This window comes from Camponotus floridanus, unplaced genomic scaffold (assembly GCF_003227725.1).
Source record: "Camponotus floridanus strain SB8 unplaced genomic scaffold, Cflo_v7.5 scaffold7, whole genome shotgun sequence".
Classification (NCBI taxonomy): domain Eukaryota; kingdom Metazoa; phylum Arthropoda; class Insecta; order Hymenoptera; family Formicidae; genus Camponotus; species Camponotus floridanus.
The window spans coordinates 3,124,890-3,149,004 of record NW_020229838.1 but is presented as its reverse complement, the minus strand read 5'-3'; the positions used below and the strand labels follow the sequence as shown (position 1 = coordinate 3,149,004).

Genomic DNA, 24,115 nt, shown 5'->3' with positions numbered 1-24,115 from the left:
AATTATAGTAATTATAATAATTTCTATTTATATATATATATATATATATATATATATATTTCTTTTCGATTTCTTAATTGTTAAAATAGCATCATTGCAATAAGAATAACGATATAAGACATTACGAAGGTCGCGAGAAAAAATCCAGCTAGAAAATCGAAACGAAAGGATTTCAAGATCAGGCACTCATTGCATTTTACAACAAGAAAGGAGAAATATTCGATATTGGATTAGTGAAATATTTACTAACGTCTTAATTAAAAATAACGTATGTGATAAACCATTGAAAATCAATGGCCGGCATTCTTTTTGATTTACAATGTTAATAATATTCGTACAGATTTCATATTAAAAGAAAAAAAAAGAAAAAATATAAATGATTAAATTGAGGATTTTTTTTTTATTATATGTATTTGTTATATGTATTTGGTATTTTTTATTTTAGTATTTATTATATGTATTTGGTATTTTTTATTATATATATATATATATATATATATATATATATATATGCCATATTTCATACAAATACATACATATCATAAAATAATATTTTCTTTCTAGCGCATATATATTTAGCATAGAAATCTATTAAGCATTTTCTAACGAATTATCTTTCATTCGACACGCGTTCGACACTCATAGGCAAATTTTTCATCATTATTCTTTCTTACATTGACCTGTTTAAGATCATCTCGAGTAGCTTTGTGAAGTTTTTGCTTACTCGTGTTTATATGAATACACGACTGTTATGAAAAAGTTTCGCAAATATAAAAAAATATTATAAAGAATAAGTATATAAAGTATATAAAGAAAAGTATAAATATAAATATAAATATATATATAAATATAAATATATAAAGAATTATTTAAAGGATTTTAAAAGATTTCTTTTAACGATCATAGTTTGTCTTTAAAAAAAAACGCACAATTTGAACATTTATTTTTTGCATAAATTCATATTTACTTATATACTATAGGAAAAAAATGTATTGGGAGTGATGATAATATCTAGATGTTTTACATAAGCCTCAAGTTAGTTTCTTTTCTGTTCCTAATTATGCGCATTTTTTTTTTTGCGTTATTGATAAAGATATATTCTTTGCACAAATAATATAATAATCTAAACTTTTTCACAATAAATGTTATTTGTTAACATTAAAGTTAGTGATAAACACAGAAGATGAAATAAAAATATTATAATTGTAGAAAAATATAGATTTCGTTCAGTATTAGATACTGGAGATTTTTTTGAAATTTGAAAAAAAAATGTAAATTATCGTAAAAATAAAACATTCTGGGGACGACAAAATAAATTCTTTGCTCACATCTTCATATTTTTCACGTAATAATAAAATTGATAAAAAATTCAAAAAAATTCAAACTAAATATTTTTGGTTTAACAAATTTTATTTACAATCGATCGATCGGATATCTGATTAGAAAGTTCAAAATTCGGAACTTTCCGATCAGATATCCAATTAAAGTGATCGGTATAATATCCGTTCGTTACCTTTTCGCCGGATATTTTTCTCAGTGTACTTGTATGATTAGTTACGCGCATATTTATTGTTTAAATTTCAATGGTATCATTTTTTAACTCCATATGTTATTTCGAGCACAATAAGAAAATTTAAGAGTCGTTGTAGGCGTCAAGTTTCATTAAGCGTTCCTTCACACAGGTCATTTCAAGGAACGATTTACATACTGACCTGACAGGAATGTAGAAAACTCATTTGCCTATCTTTCATTTTGGTTTATGAATCAAAGACGTAATAAGTACGAAAAATGCGGAATGATGATGTGTCAGCATATAATAAAATGCATAGAATCATATGGAATACAAATCACATGCATCAATATATGCATATATGCTAAATAATAAGCTGTTTTACATAAGAATATAAATCAACTTAGGAACATTTATTTCACTCGTTATGTTAATTATTATTACTAGTCAACTTGCGAAACGAACGCATTACATGGTTGTCATTTTATAACTGGCGCATTCTTCTTTCAAATCACATATGCAACAAACTGCACTAAAAATATCGACAGTGTCATAAAAAATTTATTTCTTTTTTTATGAAAATTATACGCAGTAGTCTCTTCTACGACTATTGCATGACTCATCTCTGACTTCTCTTTCTTCACCGGAAGAGGCATATTATATCTTATCTAAACGATACAGGAGTCTTTTTGTTTCCTCGTTGGTCCAATGAGAAGTGGCATATAATGAAGGTCCAATGAGAGATGGGATATAATGAAAAAATTAAATGCGTGGAAGGCGATCCTATTGGTCAAATGTTTCCTTATGAATTTATTATAGTGCATTTCGTTTTAGTATATAAATAGCGCGACGAGTGTTCGACACTCAGTGTGAAAAAGAGTCTGTATACGAGTGTATAAATCAATAAAGAGAAAGTGTCGTCCAAGTGTTTCTTTAAGAGCTCTTATTGTTAAAAGTGATTAAAGTGATTTGTCTGAAATTCTTTTCGCATTGGATATATATATATATATATATATATATATATAGATATATATACATACATATATATATATATATATATATATATATATATATATATTTTTATACATATATATTTTCATAATCAAAAGAACTAATTAAAAATTAGGCAAAGAGAAGCTAGTAAAGCGTGGTAATTGGAGCGCAAGGAAGAATAAAATACCTTCCTTTTTTTAATTACTAGTACATTTCAGATATTATCATTACTCGCTACATGCATTATCTTTCGGATCATTAAATCTCAAGGTTATGAAGTCTTAAGTCATGATTTGTGTACATAACGGCATTCAATGCCATCAAATGTGCGAAAAGGAGCGCGGGATCTGGAAAGAAGTTCTCCTATTTTATTTATTATATGATATTATTTAAAATATTAAAATTTGATTTCCGTGCAATAATTCCATACATCTTTATTTTTACTTCTAATTCATGAGCGAATTGTTTGGGAGAATGTGCTTGTTAGGTATGTAAGATATAGTATTGTAAGATATAAATTAGTTGCGTATCGATTGTGAAATGATTTATATAATCTCACATGGATAGGTCGCGACCATGGAGACACCGGTTTGAATAAAATTTTAAGTGCGTGTAGTGCTCGACCTTTATCGCCCGAGCTACGCCGCTTACTTGACGATCAGTCTAAACTTACCGGTATACAAGATACGGCCTATTTTTCACTTGATTTTTTTTTAAAAACGGCTGAGCGTTCTCACGCTGCGTCCTCTCACTTTCCTCAAAAACTTCTTTGGTCGAGTACTACACGCACTTAAAATTTTATTCAAATCGCTGTCCCCAAGGTCGCGATCTCTCCTTGTCAGATGTTACTGTATAATACTTTTTAATGCGTGATAATATGTCACGCTGAAGATGAAGGTGAATCAAAAGGTGATTCGAAACGTTCATGTTTAATACATGTATTGCAACGAGTAATGATAATATTTGAAATATATTAGTAATTAAAAAAAATAAGTTTTTATTCTTTCTTGCGTTCCACGCTTTACTAGCTCTTACTTGTCAATTTTTAATTAATTTTTTTTTATTATTATTATTTGAACCAATTTTATTTTAATTTTACATATATTTTTATCTTTTATTGTATGTAGTATTTTATTATATATTTTAATAAAAAAAATAATATTTAATTTTAAAAAGAAATTTATGTATTACCTTAACTCATTTTTATGACACATCAACTGAATGAATGAATCATAAAAAGAAAAATGATAAAAGGGAAACGTACAATAAACCGTTTATGTGTATTATAATAAAAAATATAATATTATATAATGCATGAAGTATGTATGAAGTGTAAAATGGAGAAATTCAAATCAATCGCTATCAGAGGGTGCCTCCCATTTCACGTATAAAACGCATAAGCTGCTGAGAAAACTATTCCGTTTCATTTAATGCGCGCATCAGTAACGCATCAGCTACTACAGGTTGGACCCGAAGAAGTTAATGCGAGCATGCACAGAGAGTTAACAACTTCGTGTATATACACATGTGATACATGTGTGTGTCATTTATTTCGATAGCAACCACATTGTTTTACATTAAACGCATCAAAAATTACTCCGTTTCCTATATTTGCGCATTAATAGAAACGGAACAATATTAATGCGCACATCACTAATTGCGAATTATGCACTTAATGCGTGAAGTGGAAGGCACCCTAACGATGCCCTAATGATGAAAGAATTTCGTTATCGTTGAGAGTGAGCTTATGTTCATTAAAACAGGCCAATCAATACATTTCAAATTACATCGTCCCTGCAAAAATATTACACTATGCAAAGCACTTAGAGTGTTGTAAAAGTAGCTATTAGCTATAAAGAAATATTACATGTGTATGTATATATATATATATATATATATATATATATATCCTATCTTAAAAAGTTATATATATATAGTATGTGTGCATGCGTATGAGCATGTGTGCATCTATTTGGCATTTTTATTAACAAGGCAGAAAAAAATTTTGATATAAAAAAGAAAACCTTTTCAAAAATATTTCATTGAAAAATGAAAAATGTGGATGATTTCAATATATCGAAAATCTTTCTGATATTTTCACGTATTAGAAGAAAAAAATTCGAAGAGACACTTCTCTGACAAATTTGATATTGAAAAAAAAATACCAAAAAATACCAAAATTTCACGGAAAAGGAAAAATAAAAAAAGAAGAAAAAAAAATGGAAAGATGAAGAATTGAATTTTTTATGCTGTTTGTTTTTATAACGCAATAAAATATAAAAATAGAGAAATAAAATTATAAAAAGAGAAAGAAATTAGAAAGAAATTAGAGAAAGAGAGAATGTCATGTACACATTAAAGACCGTGTCTTCACTATTTGTGTGTGTGTGTGTGTGTGTGTATGTGTGTGTGTGTGTGGGTGGGTGTGTGTACACACATACATAATGTATGTATATACATTTTATATATAATCAAGTATTAAAATTTATCAAGAGATGGCGACTCTATCGATTGGAAGGGACTCAACAAATCAACGGCAAACATAGAGAACCGGTTTAAAAACATCACAGCCAAGAACGAAGGAAGAACTTAAGAAAACTGAGGACGAAGGAACGCGAGAAAAAATAATTTGCGGGACAAAGAGAGAAACGAATTTTCGCGCGATCCTATTGTGGCCGATTTTCGCACCAGTTATAAACACGTGCGAATCGACACGAGTTTCGAGGCATAGCGTTGATTGTTATGTAATGTGATCGAAATTAAAAATCATTTCAATCTCTCGAACTGTGTGTGAGTGGAAGAGAAACTCTCGCTTATTGGAAAGAGGAATTGCCGCTGATAAAGAATGAGTCAAACGACAAAACTGATGAAGTGCAAGGAGCATGCTTCGCGTATCTACGACAACTTTGAATTGAAGTGGTGGCTTCGTCGCGCTGGAAGCAAGAGGCGCTGCATCAGCTGCATGCTGCTGACCAAAGTGCGAACATTTTTTCTTATTCATCGAATGCCTTTCTATCATATTACTAGGATTAATCTCATAGTATTAAGTGCGTAAATTTCAAACTGTGCGTAATACTTCCTAAACGTGTACTTTTTCGTAACGAAAATATTTGTCATTTTTAAGCTTCATCAATTAAACTAGTAATTAGCACATTGATATACGATAGAATGATTAATAAATAAATGAAGACGATAGAATTAAATCGACAAAAATCCACTGTTTCGCGATAAAAAATTTGACATTGACAGATCAATTCGATAGATATTTTAATTGTGAAATATAATGGTGATTGTTTCAGCTGAAAGATGACCTGAAGAAGCTCTCATTATCGAAGCGGGCAGTACATCTCGGGTTGATGCAACTGGCGAGAAAGCCGCATGTCATCCTTGATAGACGACTTGCCGACTGTTATCGTAGGTAAGTTTACTTTAGATGTGTGCGACTGGAATGTGATATCGTTCACGCCGATAAATCTCTTTAGCACATACGATTTCACGTTGATTATCTTTTACAACACATAAGCAATATTTATTTATTAAAATTAAAAACAAAATGTCTTTCTGCTGCGCTAATTTTTTTGTCAGACACAAATGAAAAATTACAGTCAAATAGAGCAAATATATATATGTATATATATATATATATATATATATATATATATATATATATGTGGGTATTTCCTTCGATATCCTTTCGTTATACCGGTTTATATCTTGTCGGTAAAACAAGGAATTAGAAGCGACAAAAAGTCTTCTCTCCTAAGTTATCCCTCCCAAATTTACCATAAAATTTACCATAAAGCTTAGCCTTTTTCGGGATAAAAAAGGTCTTTTCTTTGGTTTCTTTTTTTCTCAGTTTTTTTATTGCACACATAAAATTCAAAGGTTTTTACAAAAGATTATGCTGATGTGTGTACATGTGTGTACATGTGTGCGCATATATATATATATATATATATATATATATATATATATATATGCGCACATATATATAAAACATCTTTTATTATTGCTTTGATTCGAAACAATGTATTTTTTTTGGAAACGATGTATATTCAATATATAATATACACGAGTATTGTTATTTTTTATATTTCATTTATTATAGAGAAAAAAAATTCAAATATATAACTGGGATCTTCAAAATTTCTAGAAAGAAATTTTTACTAAGAAATTTCAAAAATAAACAATCTCTTTCGAACAGAAAAGGACTATTTACCCTCGGGTCTCTTGTGATGTTTTTTTGCTCATGCTTTTTGCCCCTTCTCCTTTATTGAACTAACACTAGTACACTAGCTACTTATCGTAGCTGTACCATCTCGAGGGTTGCGGAAGAAACATCGACATCAGTTTCGGTGTTTCTCTTGTGCGGTCTAGACCTTTGCTGATCTTATGACTCTTTGTCAGGTCACCAGTGAATCGATAACAATTGCTTGAATAACGCACACACATATGATAGTGATAATACCTGGTCGACGATACGGTTAGTGTATCGCGCGAAAATATTTTTTAATAATTGACGAAATGCTACGAAAGATCTTCGGTAAAATTTTTTATCTATCTATTGTAACATTATTATTCGTTTTATAAATATAATGTTACATATATATAGTTGTTTATATGAAATTACATTATCGTTAGGAATAACTGCGATTAATGATTAATGATTTGCGTGCGTATAATCAATTAAAATCGTCTGATATATATGAGGTTTCGAAAATATCTATAAATCAGCAAACGACTTTTATGGTGCACACTTGCAATTTGCTATAGAAACGTAAAATCTGAACTATTTATCTGTTTTTCGAGTGCCCGTGTGACGGAAACGTGCCCTGTAAAGTAAACATCTTCAAGGCTTATGACAACACTCTTATCCGTATGTATATATTCATTTCTGATTTATGTAACCATATATTATGAGAAGTGATGTGCGGCGATAACCCTTTTTTTAAATAAATAAAAAAATAAATCACTTATATTTCTTAATAAAATATCGCGTTTTCAATCAAAACAGGAAATACGTTTGTTTAATAAATTGATTAGAGTCGCAAGGACGTCGATTTTTTCCGCGACTTATCGTTTAGATAAAGCGTATAAAAAATATTTAATTTAAAAATTTAATTTAATAATTTAATATAATTATTTAATATAATAAATATATTACATTATTGTAAATTTTTACTTAGTAATGTGTTTATAATGTAATCTAATGTGTGTGTGTGTGTGTGTGTTTATAATATTTCTCGATTTGATTCTTAGATCAAAATACTAAAGTGCATCAAACATGCTAAACACTGTATTATTAAAGAATAATAGTTAATTTTATATATATATATATATATATATATATATTTTTTTTTTTTAATTATGTATTTTTTTTAATATTCGGATTATTAAGTCATTATTCTAATCTTTATTATACTCAATATTATATATACAATTAAGATGTTGATTTAGGAAAATCAAATCAATAAATCAAAAAATTACTAACATAAATTATAAATTAATTCTTATAAATTAATAGTTTCGAAATAGTTACAATTATTATCCGAAATTACTAAATATATTGCATCATCTAAACTAATATTCAAATCTATCATTAAAAGAGTAGTACAGATTAATACAGAATTTGTAATATAGTCGCGTTGCACGAAACTCAATTTGTAAAAAAATAATTTGCATTAATGAGCATTTTATAATGATAGAAGGAAGACGTAACGAAAAAAAGAGACTAGATATTTATCGTGCAGGATCATGTTATATAAGCGGAACGAAACATGCACACGTGATGATTCATTTTTTCTTTGATCACAAGAGATATGTATCTACCGTGCCGCGTTAACACGTGGCGGGCATTGAGCGAACGCAACAGGTGATTGTCGATCGGACGCGTATGTTGCCGCAAATTACCAGTTTATAATCGTTATTTCGATAAATCATTGTGTCTGTGTTTGCATTTATTAAGCGCAATAAATGCATGCTCTCCTTTTTCCATCGTTTTTTTGTCGCAAAAAACTCATTGACATAAATTGTGTTTTTACGAATTAAATCTCGCGCGAGATGTTTAGTGGTTTCAGATCATTGATTATAATTATTTCGAAATCTAATTTATAAGAAAGTAATTTATTAATAAATTTTTTGGTGATTATTTGGAGAAATTAATCTCTAAATTAATATAATATCCTAATCATATATATAAAAATTTACTCGTAAAAAAAGATAGTGCCAAGTACACGTGTCATGTACAAAATAATATTATTTTCTAAAACCTCTTATTAAAACAAAATACAAGATATTTCCTACAAAATATTACTTTTTTTATAGGAAATTAAGACTTTTGGAAATTAAGATATATAATAATTTTTTACAATAATTTTTACATAATATTTTGCAATATTATTTTGTACATGATGCGTGTACTTGGCGTGTACTTTTTTATTTTTTTTTTTAAAAAGGTAAGTTTTTAGATTAATCATACCTTAAATATTATAATATTGTATTGTCGTGACTGTTAGATTATATCAGTTGATTTTCAATGATTAAATTCTCAAATCTTTATCAACGATAACATGAAAAGTGAATATTTTACGATACAATTTCGTATAAATTTTTCTTGTGAGATTTCACATAAAAATAAACATAATTAAGTCCATCAAAGAACAAACATCTATAATCATATCAACATCTAATCGATACAATGAAAAAAAAACAAATCGCGCGATTGTTATGTAAATGTATAAATTGTACATGTGTAAATGTACATGTGTAAATGTACATGTGTAAATGATCTTTTTGATTCATCATTAGGACATGTATTCAGGCGATTCGATTCTACTCTGAGCATATACTGAATACAATTTCATATAAATTTTCCTTATTTCGTATTTCGTAATTTTTCTATTTCACATAAAAATAAAATAACTTAATTAAGTCCATCAAAGGACAAACATCTATAATTGTATCATCATTTAATCGAAACGAAATAATAAAAACGAATAAAAAAAATAATTGCAGATACAAATCATGCAGTTGTAAATGTATAAAAACTGTATATGTGTATAAATGTGGTCATTTTGATTTGTCATTAGGAAGTATATTCAAATGATTCAGGGTGTGTTCCGATTTACGCATGTAACGCATAGACTGCATTTTTGCACTATTGCGCAGCGCTTCAAAATCGTTCCGTTTTATCAATGTGCATAAAGTGCTTTAATTATTCGGAACGGTGCCTGAGCATTCTGTGCACTAATACGATTTGAAAATATTAAAATAATAAAAAAAATAAATAAAAATTGAATAAAATAATAAATACAAATAAAAAAAATAAATAATAAATATAAATATAAATAAATAAATAATAATAAATATTAATATTAATAAATATAAATATTAATAAATATTAATAATAATAAATATAAATATTAATAAATATTAATAATAATAAATATAAATAAAATAAAATAATAAAATATAATAATAAAATAAAATAATAAATAAATAATAAAATAAATCAAGGTAAAATAATATCAAAAAGGTAATATTAAACAAGGTAAATTAATATTAGCTTGGCTTGCTTTCTCTATATCATTTTTATTTAAAAACAAAGTTATTATTTCATTAGCTTCTTCAATTTAAACTAAAAATTCATATAATTGTTTTTCCATCGTCACAAAGAATTTGTTATCCGCTATTGCGTTCCGATTTACGCATAAAACACATAAATCGCATAAATGCATCTACGCATCACTGCCTCAAATCGAGAGTAGAGGCAGTCAATGCGCTAGAAGGAGTGCTAAAAATTTAGTACGGTTAGTACAATCTAGAGAATTCTCAGCGCTAAAGCGCTACCAATACGCATTGGTTAAATCGGAGCGATTTTCTATGCAGTCTACGCACTTCATGCGTAATTCGGAAATGCAATCTCAGTCGTACGTATCCTGGGTATCGATTAACGCGCTTTCTCCCTTTTCCTTCTCTCTCGGATTTTCGGGTCTCGATATACAAGATAAATCTATCTGTTCGCTACAAGATAAATATATCTGTTCAAATATATCTGTTCTGATCTATTCACATCTCGTGTACGCTGAATGCACGCTGTTCCAACTTCCAACACTGAAATCAGTCGGCGATGATAATCAAGTCGTATTACATTAAGTGGATCGAACGCATTGTGCATGAATGAACTCTGATATACAGGGTGAGTTTTATTGCTTGTGTCAATCTTTTTATAATGTTAGAGATTATCGACTACATAATAAATTGGTACATAAATATCAATTATTTAGATCGATTGTATCGAAGGCCCGAATATAATGCGTAAAATTAAAGCAAATTAAAAGCTGAAATTATGTAATATGGATTACTATTATTATTATTATTATTATTATTACTATTATTATTATTACTATTATTATTATTATAGTTGTTGTTGTTGTTGTTGTTGTTGTTGTTATTATTATTATTATTATTATTATTATTATTATTATTATTATTATTATTATTATTATTATTATTATTATTATTATACACATTAATCTTCCGCATGATAAAAAAATTGACACAAGCTATAAAACTCACTCTGTATATTTCGTTCGTTATTGATCAGATTATACCCTAATTGCCGAATTCCCCGGCATCCCGCGTATACGCTATATTGATCCGAAAATTTGTTTCTTGCTCGTTATACATAACACGGGGCAATATTACGGGGATATATAATCGCGGAATCACGAATGATTATTCCGCGGCGAAAACCGCAATCTCATGTAGCGAAGAGAGAGAGAGAGAGAGAGAGAGAGAGAGAGAGAGAGAGATTTCTCCTTTAAAATGCTTCTTAACATTTGCATAAATTTCTTTATAAATGTTAAATTTTTCCTTTATTGTAAAATATAACAATAACAATAGTTATAAACCCTTTATCATTGTGTGCAAAATGAGAAAAATTCAAAATTATAATTAATAAAATTTAAAATAATTATGTTTAAGAAACTGAAAAAAATTAAATGAATAATAAAAGAAAGAGAGAACATTTAAAAAAATCCAAGTTTGCGCAAAAATTTTTTATTTTTTTTTTTTTAAATTTAGAGACTCACCACGATATGCAGATCTCTTTTCAGCAATATTTGATTCCACTGTACTATTGCGAGCAGCAAAATAATACAAAGCATATGTGCAACAATAATTTTGCTTTTTTGAGGTGTATCTAATCGATTGGTAACTATCATCGACCTCACAATCACCGATCGCGCATTCGATTATTATTCGCTATTTATATCGAAAACACATATAAAAAAGCTAGCAATGGTACACCGATGTTGATCGGACGAGAGAGAAAAGCGTTGACGGATAATTCTATTTTAAAATCTTGATCAATAAGCAGTCGTATCCACAGACTCATGACGTCTTTGACGTCTCGGGAAGGAATAGTGACACGAGTACCCTCACCATAAGAATCGAATCTTAAAAACGCGACAATTATGGATCGCTATTATTCCGAGGAGTTCGATTCGTGATTAGTAATTATCGGAATGACAATCGAAAAGAGGATGACAGAATTATTTACAGAATTCATTATGATACAGAATTTATGAATTTTGAATTACAAATTCGGACATCATTGTCTCTAGATCTCTCGAATAAGATTGCGAATAGATGATCTGCAAAATCTTATTTTATTCCATCAATTTAATAATTTATGATAGAGTACAGTGATAAACACAGATATATAATAAAATATCGGTGTGTGAACATAATGATTATAAAAATTATAAATTATAAAACGGTTATAAAACCGAGAAATATCAATCAATTAAATCAATTAATATATTTTATATACTTGTAAAATTTTGAAAAAATAAAAATATATATAATAAATATAGTACATATAATAAATATAATAAATATAGTACATATAATAAATATAATACATAAAAATAATTTTGAATTCTTTTGATATCGATAAATGTTAACCGTAAAAAGCTGAAAGAAATTTTTTTAATTTAAAATCGATTTTATAAACGATTTATATTATTTGTGACAGAATTTAGAATAAAATTTTATTTAGTTTATTTTATTCAGTTTATATATTTTGATACAGATATATGTATTCTGATATAAATTTTAGTGTTGCGTACACATATCTGGATTCAAGTATTTTATTAAATTTTTTTATCCATTATAAATTATTATAAAACTCTAAGCTTACTATTATTGTTAGCATAACTGAATATTACGTATACATACATATATTACTTAACAAAACTGAAAAAAAAACCATTTCATTATAAATGATTTTTATTATAAATAATTTAGAACTATTTACATTTTTTACAAACGAATTATGAATAATCTAATAACATCAGTTAATATATATTATGCAGCAGATTTGACAATTAAATGATGACACGTCACTTAAAAATTATTACTTTAAAATTAATTTAAAATTATTTTAAAACATTTAGCATATATATATATATATATATATATATATATATATACACATTATCATTTTTATTTTGCATTTTTTATGCATTTAGCATATTTTTATATGTTTCAGAAAGATAGAATTATCGCCTCAAGATAAGATTCCATTGCAGTTGTCACAGAATAGTCCTCAAAATTTTGTATTGGTCCAGAAGGAAAGATGGCAAAATGATGATGAAAAAAAATCGCGAAGCGAGCCGAGAAGCTTGGAGTATATTTCTCAGAAAACCGACGAACAAATTGCAGACGACAGCGTAAATGCAAGCTCTTCTGTTACAACTGCATCATCAGAAATAAGAACCTATGCTAATAAAACATATCAAATTAAAATCCAGGAGCGTAGCTTGCCTGGGAAAAAATCGTCGGATAACATTGTACAAAATCCTGTCCAAGAAATGGAAGAAAAGAGTTCTCACGTTAATGGTAGTACTTTAACAAATGATAGAAATATTTCTGCCAAAGAAAAGTTAGATTCTCCCATGTCGAAAAATAAATCGCGAAGCAAATCTCAGATTTGCGGACAGAAATCTGAAAATAAAAATTTTTATTCTAAAAATGAAACTATCTCTGCGAAAAATAGATCCGTCAATAAGAAACATTCGTCGGAAAATAAATTATTCAAGACAAATATATCGATTCGATTGAAGAAGCATTATTCTATAAGTGACATTGATGTTTCGAAAAATGATAAAATTTTTGAAAAAAAACGCAAACAAGACGAGAAAAAACAAAAAGAAGAAACAGAAGTAAATCAAGAGTTCTCTTCGCCAAAAATTAATTTATTAAATTTGGGAATAGAAAACCGCGACTATGAATCTGAAAGTAATGATATTTCGTGTGAACGTAATATTAATGTATCAGGTGATACAATAATTTCAAATGTAAGAACTTGTTTAGGAACGGAAACTAATGATATCACAAGTGAGAATCAAGATACATCTATTTCGAATACGCAGACTTCTCGTGTCGATTCTGAATTGTTATCTGAGCAAACACATACACCTTCATCTAAAATGTTTGTAAAAACAGACATAGATCGAGACGAAAATATAAGAACGAAGCAAATGGATAGTCCACGTATTGAAATAGATTCTAAAATAGCAGTTAAGAGAAAAATATATTCTAAATCTTCGAATAAAAGTGTATTAATGAAAAAAGTAAAAAAGGTGAAAAGGCAAAAAAAGAAAGAAACATCTTCTGATAGCTCACTCGATGAAAATTTGAGTAATCTCGAGGTATTTGATGATAAAGACTTTTCCGAGGATAAATTAATCCATAATAATGAAAGTGAAGAACAAATGTATCGGAAGATTACAAAATATACGAAAAGAAAAAGTAAATATTCAAGAAAAAAAACAAAATTAAAAAGGAAGAGACAAAATAAAATTAAAAGGATACGAAGAAAATTTCGTGACTGGTTCGGAAATTGTTTTAGCCAAAGCGAGAGTAGTGAGGAACTTAATATTATATTGGAATGTCTAGAGAGAAAAAAGCTGCAATTTTTCTCAGACGATTCTGAAATGGATAATACATTTAACGATATTACAACAGAAGAAGATACTTATGAAAGAGATAAAATATCGATACACTCATGTGATACGTCGATTACTAATTCGCAAAAAGATACAGAAAGCGTAATCTCAAAATCAGAATCCATCAATTCAAGTGATTCCACTGTAAGTATTGAAAACGACACATTGCACGATTTTACGATGGACGAAGAAATAAATGAAACAACAGATTTTAATAGCGATAAAATATCGATACGTAAACGTGATATATCAGTTGATATTTCGCAGAAGAATATAGAGAACACAATCCCAGCGAAAATACAGCGCCTAGAACATTCTGTATCAATTGCCGATGCAGAAATCATAAGCAAAAACGATACAAAATGTAGCGAGGATACGGTTCATATGGAAACGGAAGAAATAAATATGCAAGACGTGCGACAAAATCAAGAAAATATCGAAAATATTATTTTCGAAGATGTGGAAATGAAAGAAGTAAATATGCAGGACGCGCAAGAAATTAAAAATGTTGATTTAGCCAAAGAGGATATGAAAATATCGAAAGATATAGAATCGAATTTGGAATTATCATCTATATCCACGCAAAAATTGACATCCAATATTGAAGATAAAAATGACTACGATGTATCGCAAAATATCGAAGATGTATTATTAAAAAATAACGAAGATATTTCAGAAAATACAACAACTGTGATAACTGATCATGTTTCGATAGTGTCAACAAAATCAGAGGAAGATTCTTCAGATAAAAAAGATGTCGTTAACGAAACCTTTTTCGCGCCAATAGCGAACGTGTCTGTAAAAAAATCAGAAAATACCAGTGATCATTCATCAACAGATGATGATATCAGCGATATTGAAGTAGAAATAAAAATAAAACCCAAATCGAAATCTCGAGTATCACAAAAATTTTCGCTGAAAGCACCATTGTCTGCAGTGAACACATACATCAAGAATCTGAATACATTTAAAAATAATCCAGACTTTCTTGACGATCTCTTTCAGATGAATTTTAACACATCTTCCGAAAATTCTAGACACGAGAACACAATCAGTGAAGAAAACGAAGCAAAGAATACATCGAAAAAATCGCAGGACGTCAATCAAAATGTTACCACTCAAATAGCATCAAATACTCGGGAAATTATATTTAATTCTAGTCATACTACCAAAGATAATGCAAATCATTGTTCAAAACAACAGCAAGAACGAAGTTCTCAAGATGACACAATTTTTGATAGAAATAAAAATGTGACACAGCATAATCAAGAAGAAACGAATAAACAAATACAATCTGAACAGGAAAAGACACGAGTGATAGGTGAAAATGGTTCTGAGTTAATCAAATCTGCGTGTGATGCGTCTGATTTGGAAAAACAATTATCAAAGACTTTCTCGAGTGACAAAGGAAAGACAATAGACGAACAACAACAAAATTTTCAAGATGATATAACTTTAAAGGATAAAGATGCGACGAATCAAGCAGAAAAGAACGAATGCGTACAGTCTGTCGCACGGAAAGAAACACGAGTTGCAGCTGAAAATAGTGTTGAATCAGCTAAACCTACGCGCGATGAAACACGAGTTGCAGCTGAAAATAGTGTTGAATCAGCTAAACCTGTGCGCGACATGCCTGAGATGAAGGAACAATTACCAAAGACTTCCTCAGACACTTCAGATGTGAGGCGTATTAGTGGAGTAAGGGTACGAACGAACATGGAACTCGGATCCTCATGGGTTACTCCTATGAATTTATCTATGAATTCTAATATATCTATTGCACCAAACAGTACACATTCAGTATTTCCTGTATCATCTGCATCTGGACCACCGCCATCGTATAATTCCTCTATCAAATCTATGTATCATTCACCTGTAGCGAATTTTTCGAGTGTACCAACTGAGAATGTTCCTCCTAGCTTTAACAACAATATGAAGTTAATACAAACCGCAGTAAGAAGCATCTGCTTGAGCTTCATCTCGTGTCGCAATATTATTCGCGAACAAATATTCAATGAGAAAAAGGTATGTGAAATGAAGATTAATATAACTCGAATATGCCAAGATATAAAAACCTTGAAAATGTTGTTGCGCGTGACAAATGAAGATTACATTATAAATTACATCAATCGGCAAAATTTAATAATTCCGCTGATATCAGCTGCAGAATTTCAACAGTATACGAAATTATTTGAACCCGTATCGAAATGTAACGTACCATTTTGCGATAAATGTTTCAATCGAATCCCGCAACCTTCGAATATTAGTAACAGTTCAGTTCCGAATGCATCGATGACGAACGTTCACGCGCAAACACCATTTTTGGGAAATGTTCCAAACGTGCCGTTGCCAGGTTCCATTCCCAGAATGCCGCATGTTAGAGCGCAGTCTTCGACAATCCCACGTCCGAGATCAAATATCAATCGATCACAATCTTGGAGGAGTACGAGCAATCCTTTGTATTCGAGGCAATCTATGCCAAATATTCGACCTCAGAGTTCACATGTAGGCGTACCATTGTCAAATCCAGTTCCAAATTCAATTCCAAATCCAGCGATTAAATCACAACAACCTACAGGAAACGCAAGTTACGTACAAAGTCAATATGTACCGACGAATATGGTGAATATTAATAATCAGCAGTTTGTCGTAAATCTTAATAGCAGTCCATATACAGTCCCATCGCTTGTATCAACATCGAATATTAATGTGCGTGTATATCCATCCGTAAATCAAGGGAATACCGATATCTCTTCTACAACTGGCATAATGCATTCGCATATCGGAACGAGAACCACCACTACTGCGACTATCAATTCGATGCCTACGATTAACACGCAACAACAGAACCAGATTATATACTCTCAGATGCCGTCTTACGTAAGACCGCAATTACCGCTGCCCATAATGAACCAAAATACTAATAAAACGTATCAGATTATATATAATGCTCAACCTCAAACTTATACAAATATTAACGTTCCGAGCAATACTGCTAACATAACGGAAAATATAACCACCGTTGGATTTGGGGATCGGTTTGTAAATCCACAGACGACTACGTCAGTGTCCTATGAAAAAAGTATCCCATCAAGCAACAACGTATCGAATAGTTTTACGTCGCAACCTGTACACGTTCAGAATATTTCGCTGAATCCAAATCAGCAGCAACAAAATGTGCTACATCAGGAACAATCCAAAAACACATCTATAATTTTAAATTTAATCAACATGTTAGATAATAATGTTCCGCAGAATGTGCAACCATCCGTGCAGAACAACAGAACGAAGATCCCCGAAACACAAACTATAGATCCCGTGCCGAATAAAACATCATTCACAAAACCGCAACAAGATGTATATCAAAGAATCCCATCGCAAGAGTCCAGGACTTCATCGAAGATTCCAATGTCACAGGAGCCAAGTATCTTGCAAAATACGATGTTTAACACTGCTTCGCAAAAGAGCCAAACGATATTAATGTCACCAAAAACTACATCTGTGCCATCATCATCGAATGAAATTGAGAGATATTGTTTTGATCTGAGCTTTCTAACAGAGCTCGACAAATATAGATTGCTACTCTACTTGCAATTTTACTTCAAACGATGTTCATTTCCAGAGCAAAACTCTGAAAAATTTCAACGGGATAGAAAAATGTTAATTTCCCTTTATAAATATTTATCACGCATTATGAGTTACATAACCAAGCTGGAAGACAAAAAATCGCCAATGGATATAGCACAAAAAGTAGCGGTATTACGAAATTTCCCATTAGAAATTAAATTACTTCACAATGAAACTCAGTGTAATAAAAATAATCCAATCTGCGATAAAGTGCAAGAGAAACAATCTTCAGAAAAAACTACTGATTCGAACGCACCAATAAATTCCAAATCTACTGCAGCAAAAAATGATTTATCGATGGAAGTGCAAAATAGAGAGTTGGATCCTAAATCTATACCAAAATTTCCGATAAATAAGGAATTACTTGGAAAATCTCCGGAAATAGATTTGCAAAAGCAGAATATAGATACGCCAAAGATGCGTTTCAAGAGAATCTTATCTTCCGCTATGAGAAAAGAATCTGAAAATGTAACATCGTTAACAAGACAACATTCAAACATTCCGAGAGAAAATCCGATCCCGGAAACGTCGCGCAGAATTTCGGAAACAGAAGCGCAAAACGACGCAAAGATTAACACAATTATCAAATCTCTGACGGAAAATTCGCACGATAAGCAGCTATCGGAATCATGTTTTTCTCTCGCACAAGATACACCAAGTCCGTTGCGAATTGCATTAAACGATGAAATAAAAGGCTGTGAAAAAATTACAAAAGATGATGCTAAAAAAATAGATAACACAGAGGTAGAGAGAATATCTAAAATTTCGAATGTAACATTAAATAACAGAGGAAACGATGTGATATTACAATCCTCATTTAATTCAGAAACACATAATAATATAACAGATAAGGAAGCTGTAAAATCTCCGGCAGAACATCTACATGACAAACGATCGTGTTCCTCTTTTGCACAGAGTACATTGAACTTACAATATGATAAAACGAAAAATGATAATATAAATGTTAAAAGATCTGAAAACGCGGAAATGGCGAACATATGCAAAATTTCTAAAGTTGCAGTATTAAATAACAGTGAAGGGAACGAAAAAGCGGCCTCGCAAATTCCTTGTAATATAGAAGCTCGAGATAAAGAGCTATATCACAATGAAGCGTGTAATCCCAGCAACAAAATATGTGGCCAAAATTCACAGGATAAATTGCGCGATAATGTCAAAGAAAATATCGAAAAATCCAAATCAGATTTTACAGAAGCACAATTTAATACGTCGCGTATATCACGAACTTCGACACCGCTTGCACCGAATAACACGTCAGAATTATTACTTCCAACGAACAAGAATGAATCCGCACAAAAATTGCAAGCGCATACCGCGTGTAAAAAGTTTACTTTCGAAACATTCTCAGAATTCTTCTTAAACGCGCAAGAGGATCCTACGAACGAACTGATTAATGACTCTGAGAAAACGTGTGATGAAAGCTCCGAAAGTTCAGGAAATCTGCAAATCGACGAAAACGCGGAAAAATCGAATTCAGATTCGCAAGAAGAACAATGCGACGCAATATTGTCTTCCGAAAAGAACAAGCTGAATACGTCGCAGGATCTATGCCTTAATAAAACGAAGGGCGAGCCGATAGAAACATCACTGTCATCATTCGCGAAAGGTTTCGAATTAAAATCATTAGAAAAGAAAGAAACAAACGTTCAGGAATTGAATGAGAAATCAAAACAAAAGGAACTGCAAACTGAGGGAACATCATCTAAAGTTCTGGAGGATACATCCAGAGCGTCAAGTACGGCACAATCGATTGACATCGTGAAGCAATTTGAAGATATAAGAGAGAACCAAGTACAAATAGATACGCATAGTGGCGTTAAAGCGATTAATGAACTGCTCAAACACGTGTCTGATAAGTATTACGGGAAACCGAGAACCTCTTCGTGTAATCCTAAGAGCAACGCTATAAATATAAATATAAATGAAACCCCAAAAAGTGTCATTTCGAACGTCATTGCCAATGTTGCTAGCCCTGCGAAAAGCGAAAATGATGATGAAAATTCCGATATCGGATTAAATATTCTGAATATCACGAGCATATCATCATCATTATTTGAGGAGATGGAAAATTCCGATCTCTTTCAAAATAGTTTTGCATTGTTGAATGAGATGGAAGATAAAGAATTATCATATGTAAACATGCGGAATCATTCAGAAGTCGCTAATTCCGTTTCATCGAATGAGATGAAGCAAGAAGAGTCATCGAATGTAAATGAAAATCCGGAAGTCCCTAATTCCGTGTCATTGAATGAAACGAAGAAAGAAATGTCGGACGTAAATGATAATCCGAAAGTTTTTGATTCCACATTATTGAATAAAATAAAGATGAAAGAGTTAGATATGAATAATACGAAAGTTCCTAACTCAGCAATTAGTGAGATGGAGGAAGAAATGTTATTGGACGAAAATCTGGAAGCCCTTTGCTCTGCATCGTTGAATGAAATAAAGATAGAAGAATTGGATATAATTGATAATCCGGAACTTCCTGATTCAGCGTCATTGACCGAAATGAAGGAAGAAAAATCATCGGTCGTAAATGATAATCCGGAAGTTTCTGACTCCACATTATTGAATAAAATAAAGATAGAAGAGTCGTTGGATATGAACAATCCGAAAGTTCCTAACTCAGCAATGAGTGAGATGGAGGAAGAAATGTCATTGGTCGTGGACGAAAATCTGGAAGCCCTTTGCTCTGCATCGTTGAATGAAATAAAGATAGAAGAATTGGACATAATTGATAATCCGGAACTCCCTGATTCAGCGTCATTGAACGAAATGAAGGAAAAAAAATCATCGGTCGTAAATGATAATCCGGAAGTTTCTGACTCCACATTATTGAATAAAATAAAGATAGAAGAGTCGTTGGATATGAACAATCCGAATGTTCCTAACAATGCAATCTCCGCAATGAACGAGACAAAGGAAGAAATGCCGTTGGTCGTGGACGAAAATCTGGAAGAAATCCTTTGCTGTGCATTGAACGCGTTGAATGAAATAAAGATAGAAGAGTTGGACATAATTGATGATAATCCAGAACTCCCTGATTCAACCTCATTGAATGAAATAAAGGAAGAAAAATCATCGGTCGTAAATGACAATTTGGGAGTCAATAATTTTGTGTGGTTGCCTGAGATGATAGAAGAGAAGTCATTGAACGTGAACGATAATCCAGAAATCTTTAATTCTACGTCGCTAAATGAGATAGAGGAAAAAAAATCGTTAGATGTCAACAACATTCCGGAAGTCTCTAACTTTGCGTCATTAAATGAGGTAGAGCAAAGAAAATCGTTGGATGTCGACAACATTCCGGAAGTCTCTAACTGTACGTCGTTGAATGAGGTAAAGGAAAAGAAATCATCAGACAACATTCCCGAAGATGGACTAGATGAGATGGAAAACAGACCGTGTTTACGTTGTAAACGCAAGAGCACAGTATGTTGTCAGGCCTGTTTGGAGGCTCATTACTGCTCCAAACGTTGTTCGGATTTGCATTGGAGAGCAATTCATTACAAGCAATGTAAGAACCTCTACAAGTCAATTATCTGTATTGATTTATAATTTTTGAAGATTCTTATTTATGTTCGTTTTGAATATGAAGTTCAGTTGGAATGTAGAGTGATTTTTTTTTTAATATATCAAATAGACGATATTTGTTTGAGCTTGACTAATCAGTATCTTACTTGTTGCATTGTTACTGTGTTCAAAAAATATAATGATTGTTTGACAAAATTATTTTTTTATAATTAAAATTTTCTAAAGCTTAAATTATATGCAATGCTGTAGGATGATTCGTACAGGAAGTTGTCGATTCGAAGTTGTTTTTCTCTCTTACAAGATTGATAATAAAAAAAGTATAATACATAAGAAAATGTCGAAAGACATAACTGTTTAATTTTCTTTTATGTTATTTTTTCCAAGTATGCAATTTCTTTTCTATGCGCGTACGAGTATGGGAGGAAGGAGAGAAAGAGAGAAAGAACGATAGAAATGTGCAATTTTTCAAATTTTTTTTAAAGGAATTCTTACCTTCATTTAGTATACAAAATTATTAAAGTAAGATTAGTAGTAAATTTTAGTACAACTTTTTAAGGCTGTCTAGAAGGTAGAATTCCTGCTATAATTGAAATTTTTAAGTCCAATTTGATTTAAGAGTTTGCTGCAATAATATGTAAAATGACGAGAAAAATGAATTTATGTAAGAAATAGAAATTATATAAATATTATAAGAAATAGATAATACATACCATTTTATTAAAAAATTTATATATAATCTGTAAAAGAAGTTTACACATTACATTTCGCATTTCTCTTTCTACTTTTCTTTCTTTTTATCGTCGACCGTAAGAAATATATTCTGTGTAAAAAATATACTCTTTGTTTGAAATATATGCATACGCATACACATAAATGATTTTATATAAATAAAGAATTAATATATGACAGTGTGATGTAGTAGCGTTAATTTAGTTATGTTAACAGTAGATAAATAACTTAAAACATATATTAATACTGTAAGATTTATTTAAAAAATCCAGTATATTTGTTTCCTTTTTTTGATACATGAGACTTGAATATTTATTATATGAGATTTGACATATTTGAAAGTGAAATCTTACAATTAGTTATTTTAAACATTACATTCATTATAAGCTGTACAATTTTATGAGATTATCGTTTTGTAAAGTGACTTTTATACTTTCATATATATATAAAAAAGAAAAATATATACACTTATATATTTAATGTTGTTATCGTTAATTCAACCTACATATTTAAGTTATAGATATATTCGTACATATACTAATAAAAATATAATCTCTTCCAGATTTATTTTCTCTTGGTTATATATTCTCCTTGGTTAGCTTAAAATAAAATATATTGATAAATAATTTTTCTCTATGAATGTAAGTAGCTCAATGTTGCGAGTAGTAGAAAATATTGATGACCCGATATTATTCACAAACGATCAAGGCTCTGACGTACCTGATAGCACAGAATTTTATAATTTTACAGTGGAAACTTTTATCTAAAAATAGCTCTGCTATAGTAGGATATAATAGGATATGATAGGATGTAATAATATTTATATTCCCTATCATCGATAATAACACAATGTGGAGCGAAGATGATGGAATAACGATATTTATATCTTTATACGTCAGTAACGACACAACGCGGAACGAAGATGAAAGATGCAATATTTATACCTTTTATTATCAATAATGATACAACATGAATAAAGGCAGAGATAATTTTGATTGCAATATGTAACGCGTCTGATAAGTCTCTCCTATTATTAAATAATAAATAATCATCAGAACATCAGTGAAAAATTATAAAATTATAAATGAAATTTTATTCATGGTACATATGCATTATATATGTCAGTATATATGCAATAATTTTCGAAAAATAAGTTTCTTAAAAATAAATTCTTTTACAAATAATATAGTTGAAGTTAATGTATAGAGCAAGGACATGGGTAAGAAATTGATTTGTATCAATCTGTCGAAATAAAGTTTCTTTATTTTATTCCGACCAAAACATGGAATGTTTCTGTATTTTTTGCTTGCAGGAATACTTTTTGAAACAAGAGCAATCAAAAACATAACAAATGAAAATTTTAATTCAAAATGAGTATCCTTTTTTGAAAATTTTCTTCATTTTTTTCCAATATCACTTGTTACGAAAATTTATAAAGTAAGCAATATTTTATAAAGTAAGCAATATTTAACGAAAATTTATAAAGTAAGCAATATTTTATGAACTGTTGTTTAATTATGTTTTATTATTTTTGTTATTTCCGCCTTGTTTAATTATATCTCATTGATCTTAAATTGAAATAATCTTTTACAGTTCTCTCTGCCTTTTTTTGCGTAAGATGAAAAAAATGCGTTGTGAACCCCCGCTCGATAAGCTGTGTGCAATTTGCACCCTCTAAAAAAACTTCTCC

General features: G+C 30.2%; 1 protein-coding gene across 4 annotated transcripts; it reads left to right on the top strand.

Annotated features, from left to right (window-relative positions):
• The first annotated feature begins 2,404 nt into the window (after positions 1–2,404).
• Positions 2,405–22,149, top strand: LOC105248430. Of its 4 annotated transcripts, XM_011253206.3 has the most exons (4): positions 2,405–2,465; positions 4,997–5,480; positions 5,803–5,921; positions 13,059–22,149. In XM_011253206.3, the coding sequence occupies exons 2-4, from the start codon at positions 5,349–5,351 to the stop codon at positions 21,718–21,720; spliced, it is 8,913 nt and encodes a 2,970-aa protein (XP_011251508.2). In that variant the 5' UTR covers positions 2,405–2,465; positions 4,997–5,348; the 3' UTR covers positions 21,721–22,149. The 4 variants fall into 4 exon arrangements, with proteins under 4 accessions (XP_011251508.2, XP_025269448.1, XP_025269450.1 ...); XM_025413663.1 differs by lacking the exons at positions 2,405–2,465; positions 4,997–5,480 and adding an exon at positions 5,521–5,550; XM_025413665.1 differs by lacking the exons at positions 2,405–2,465; positions 4,997–5,480; positions 5,803–5,921 and adding an exon at positions 7,133–7,379.
• The last annotated feature ends 1,966 nt before the right edge of the window (positions 22,150–24,115 follow it).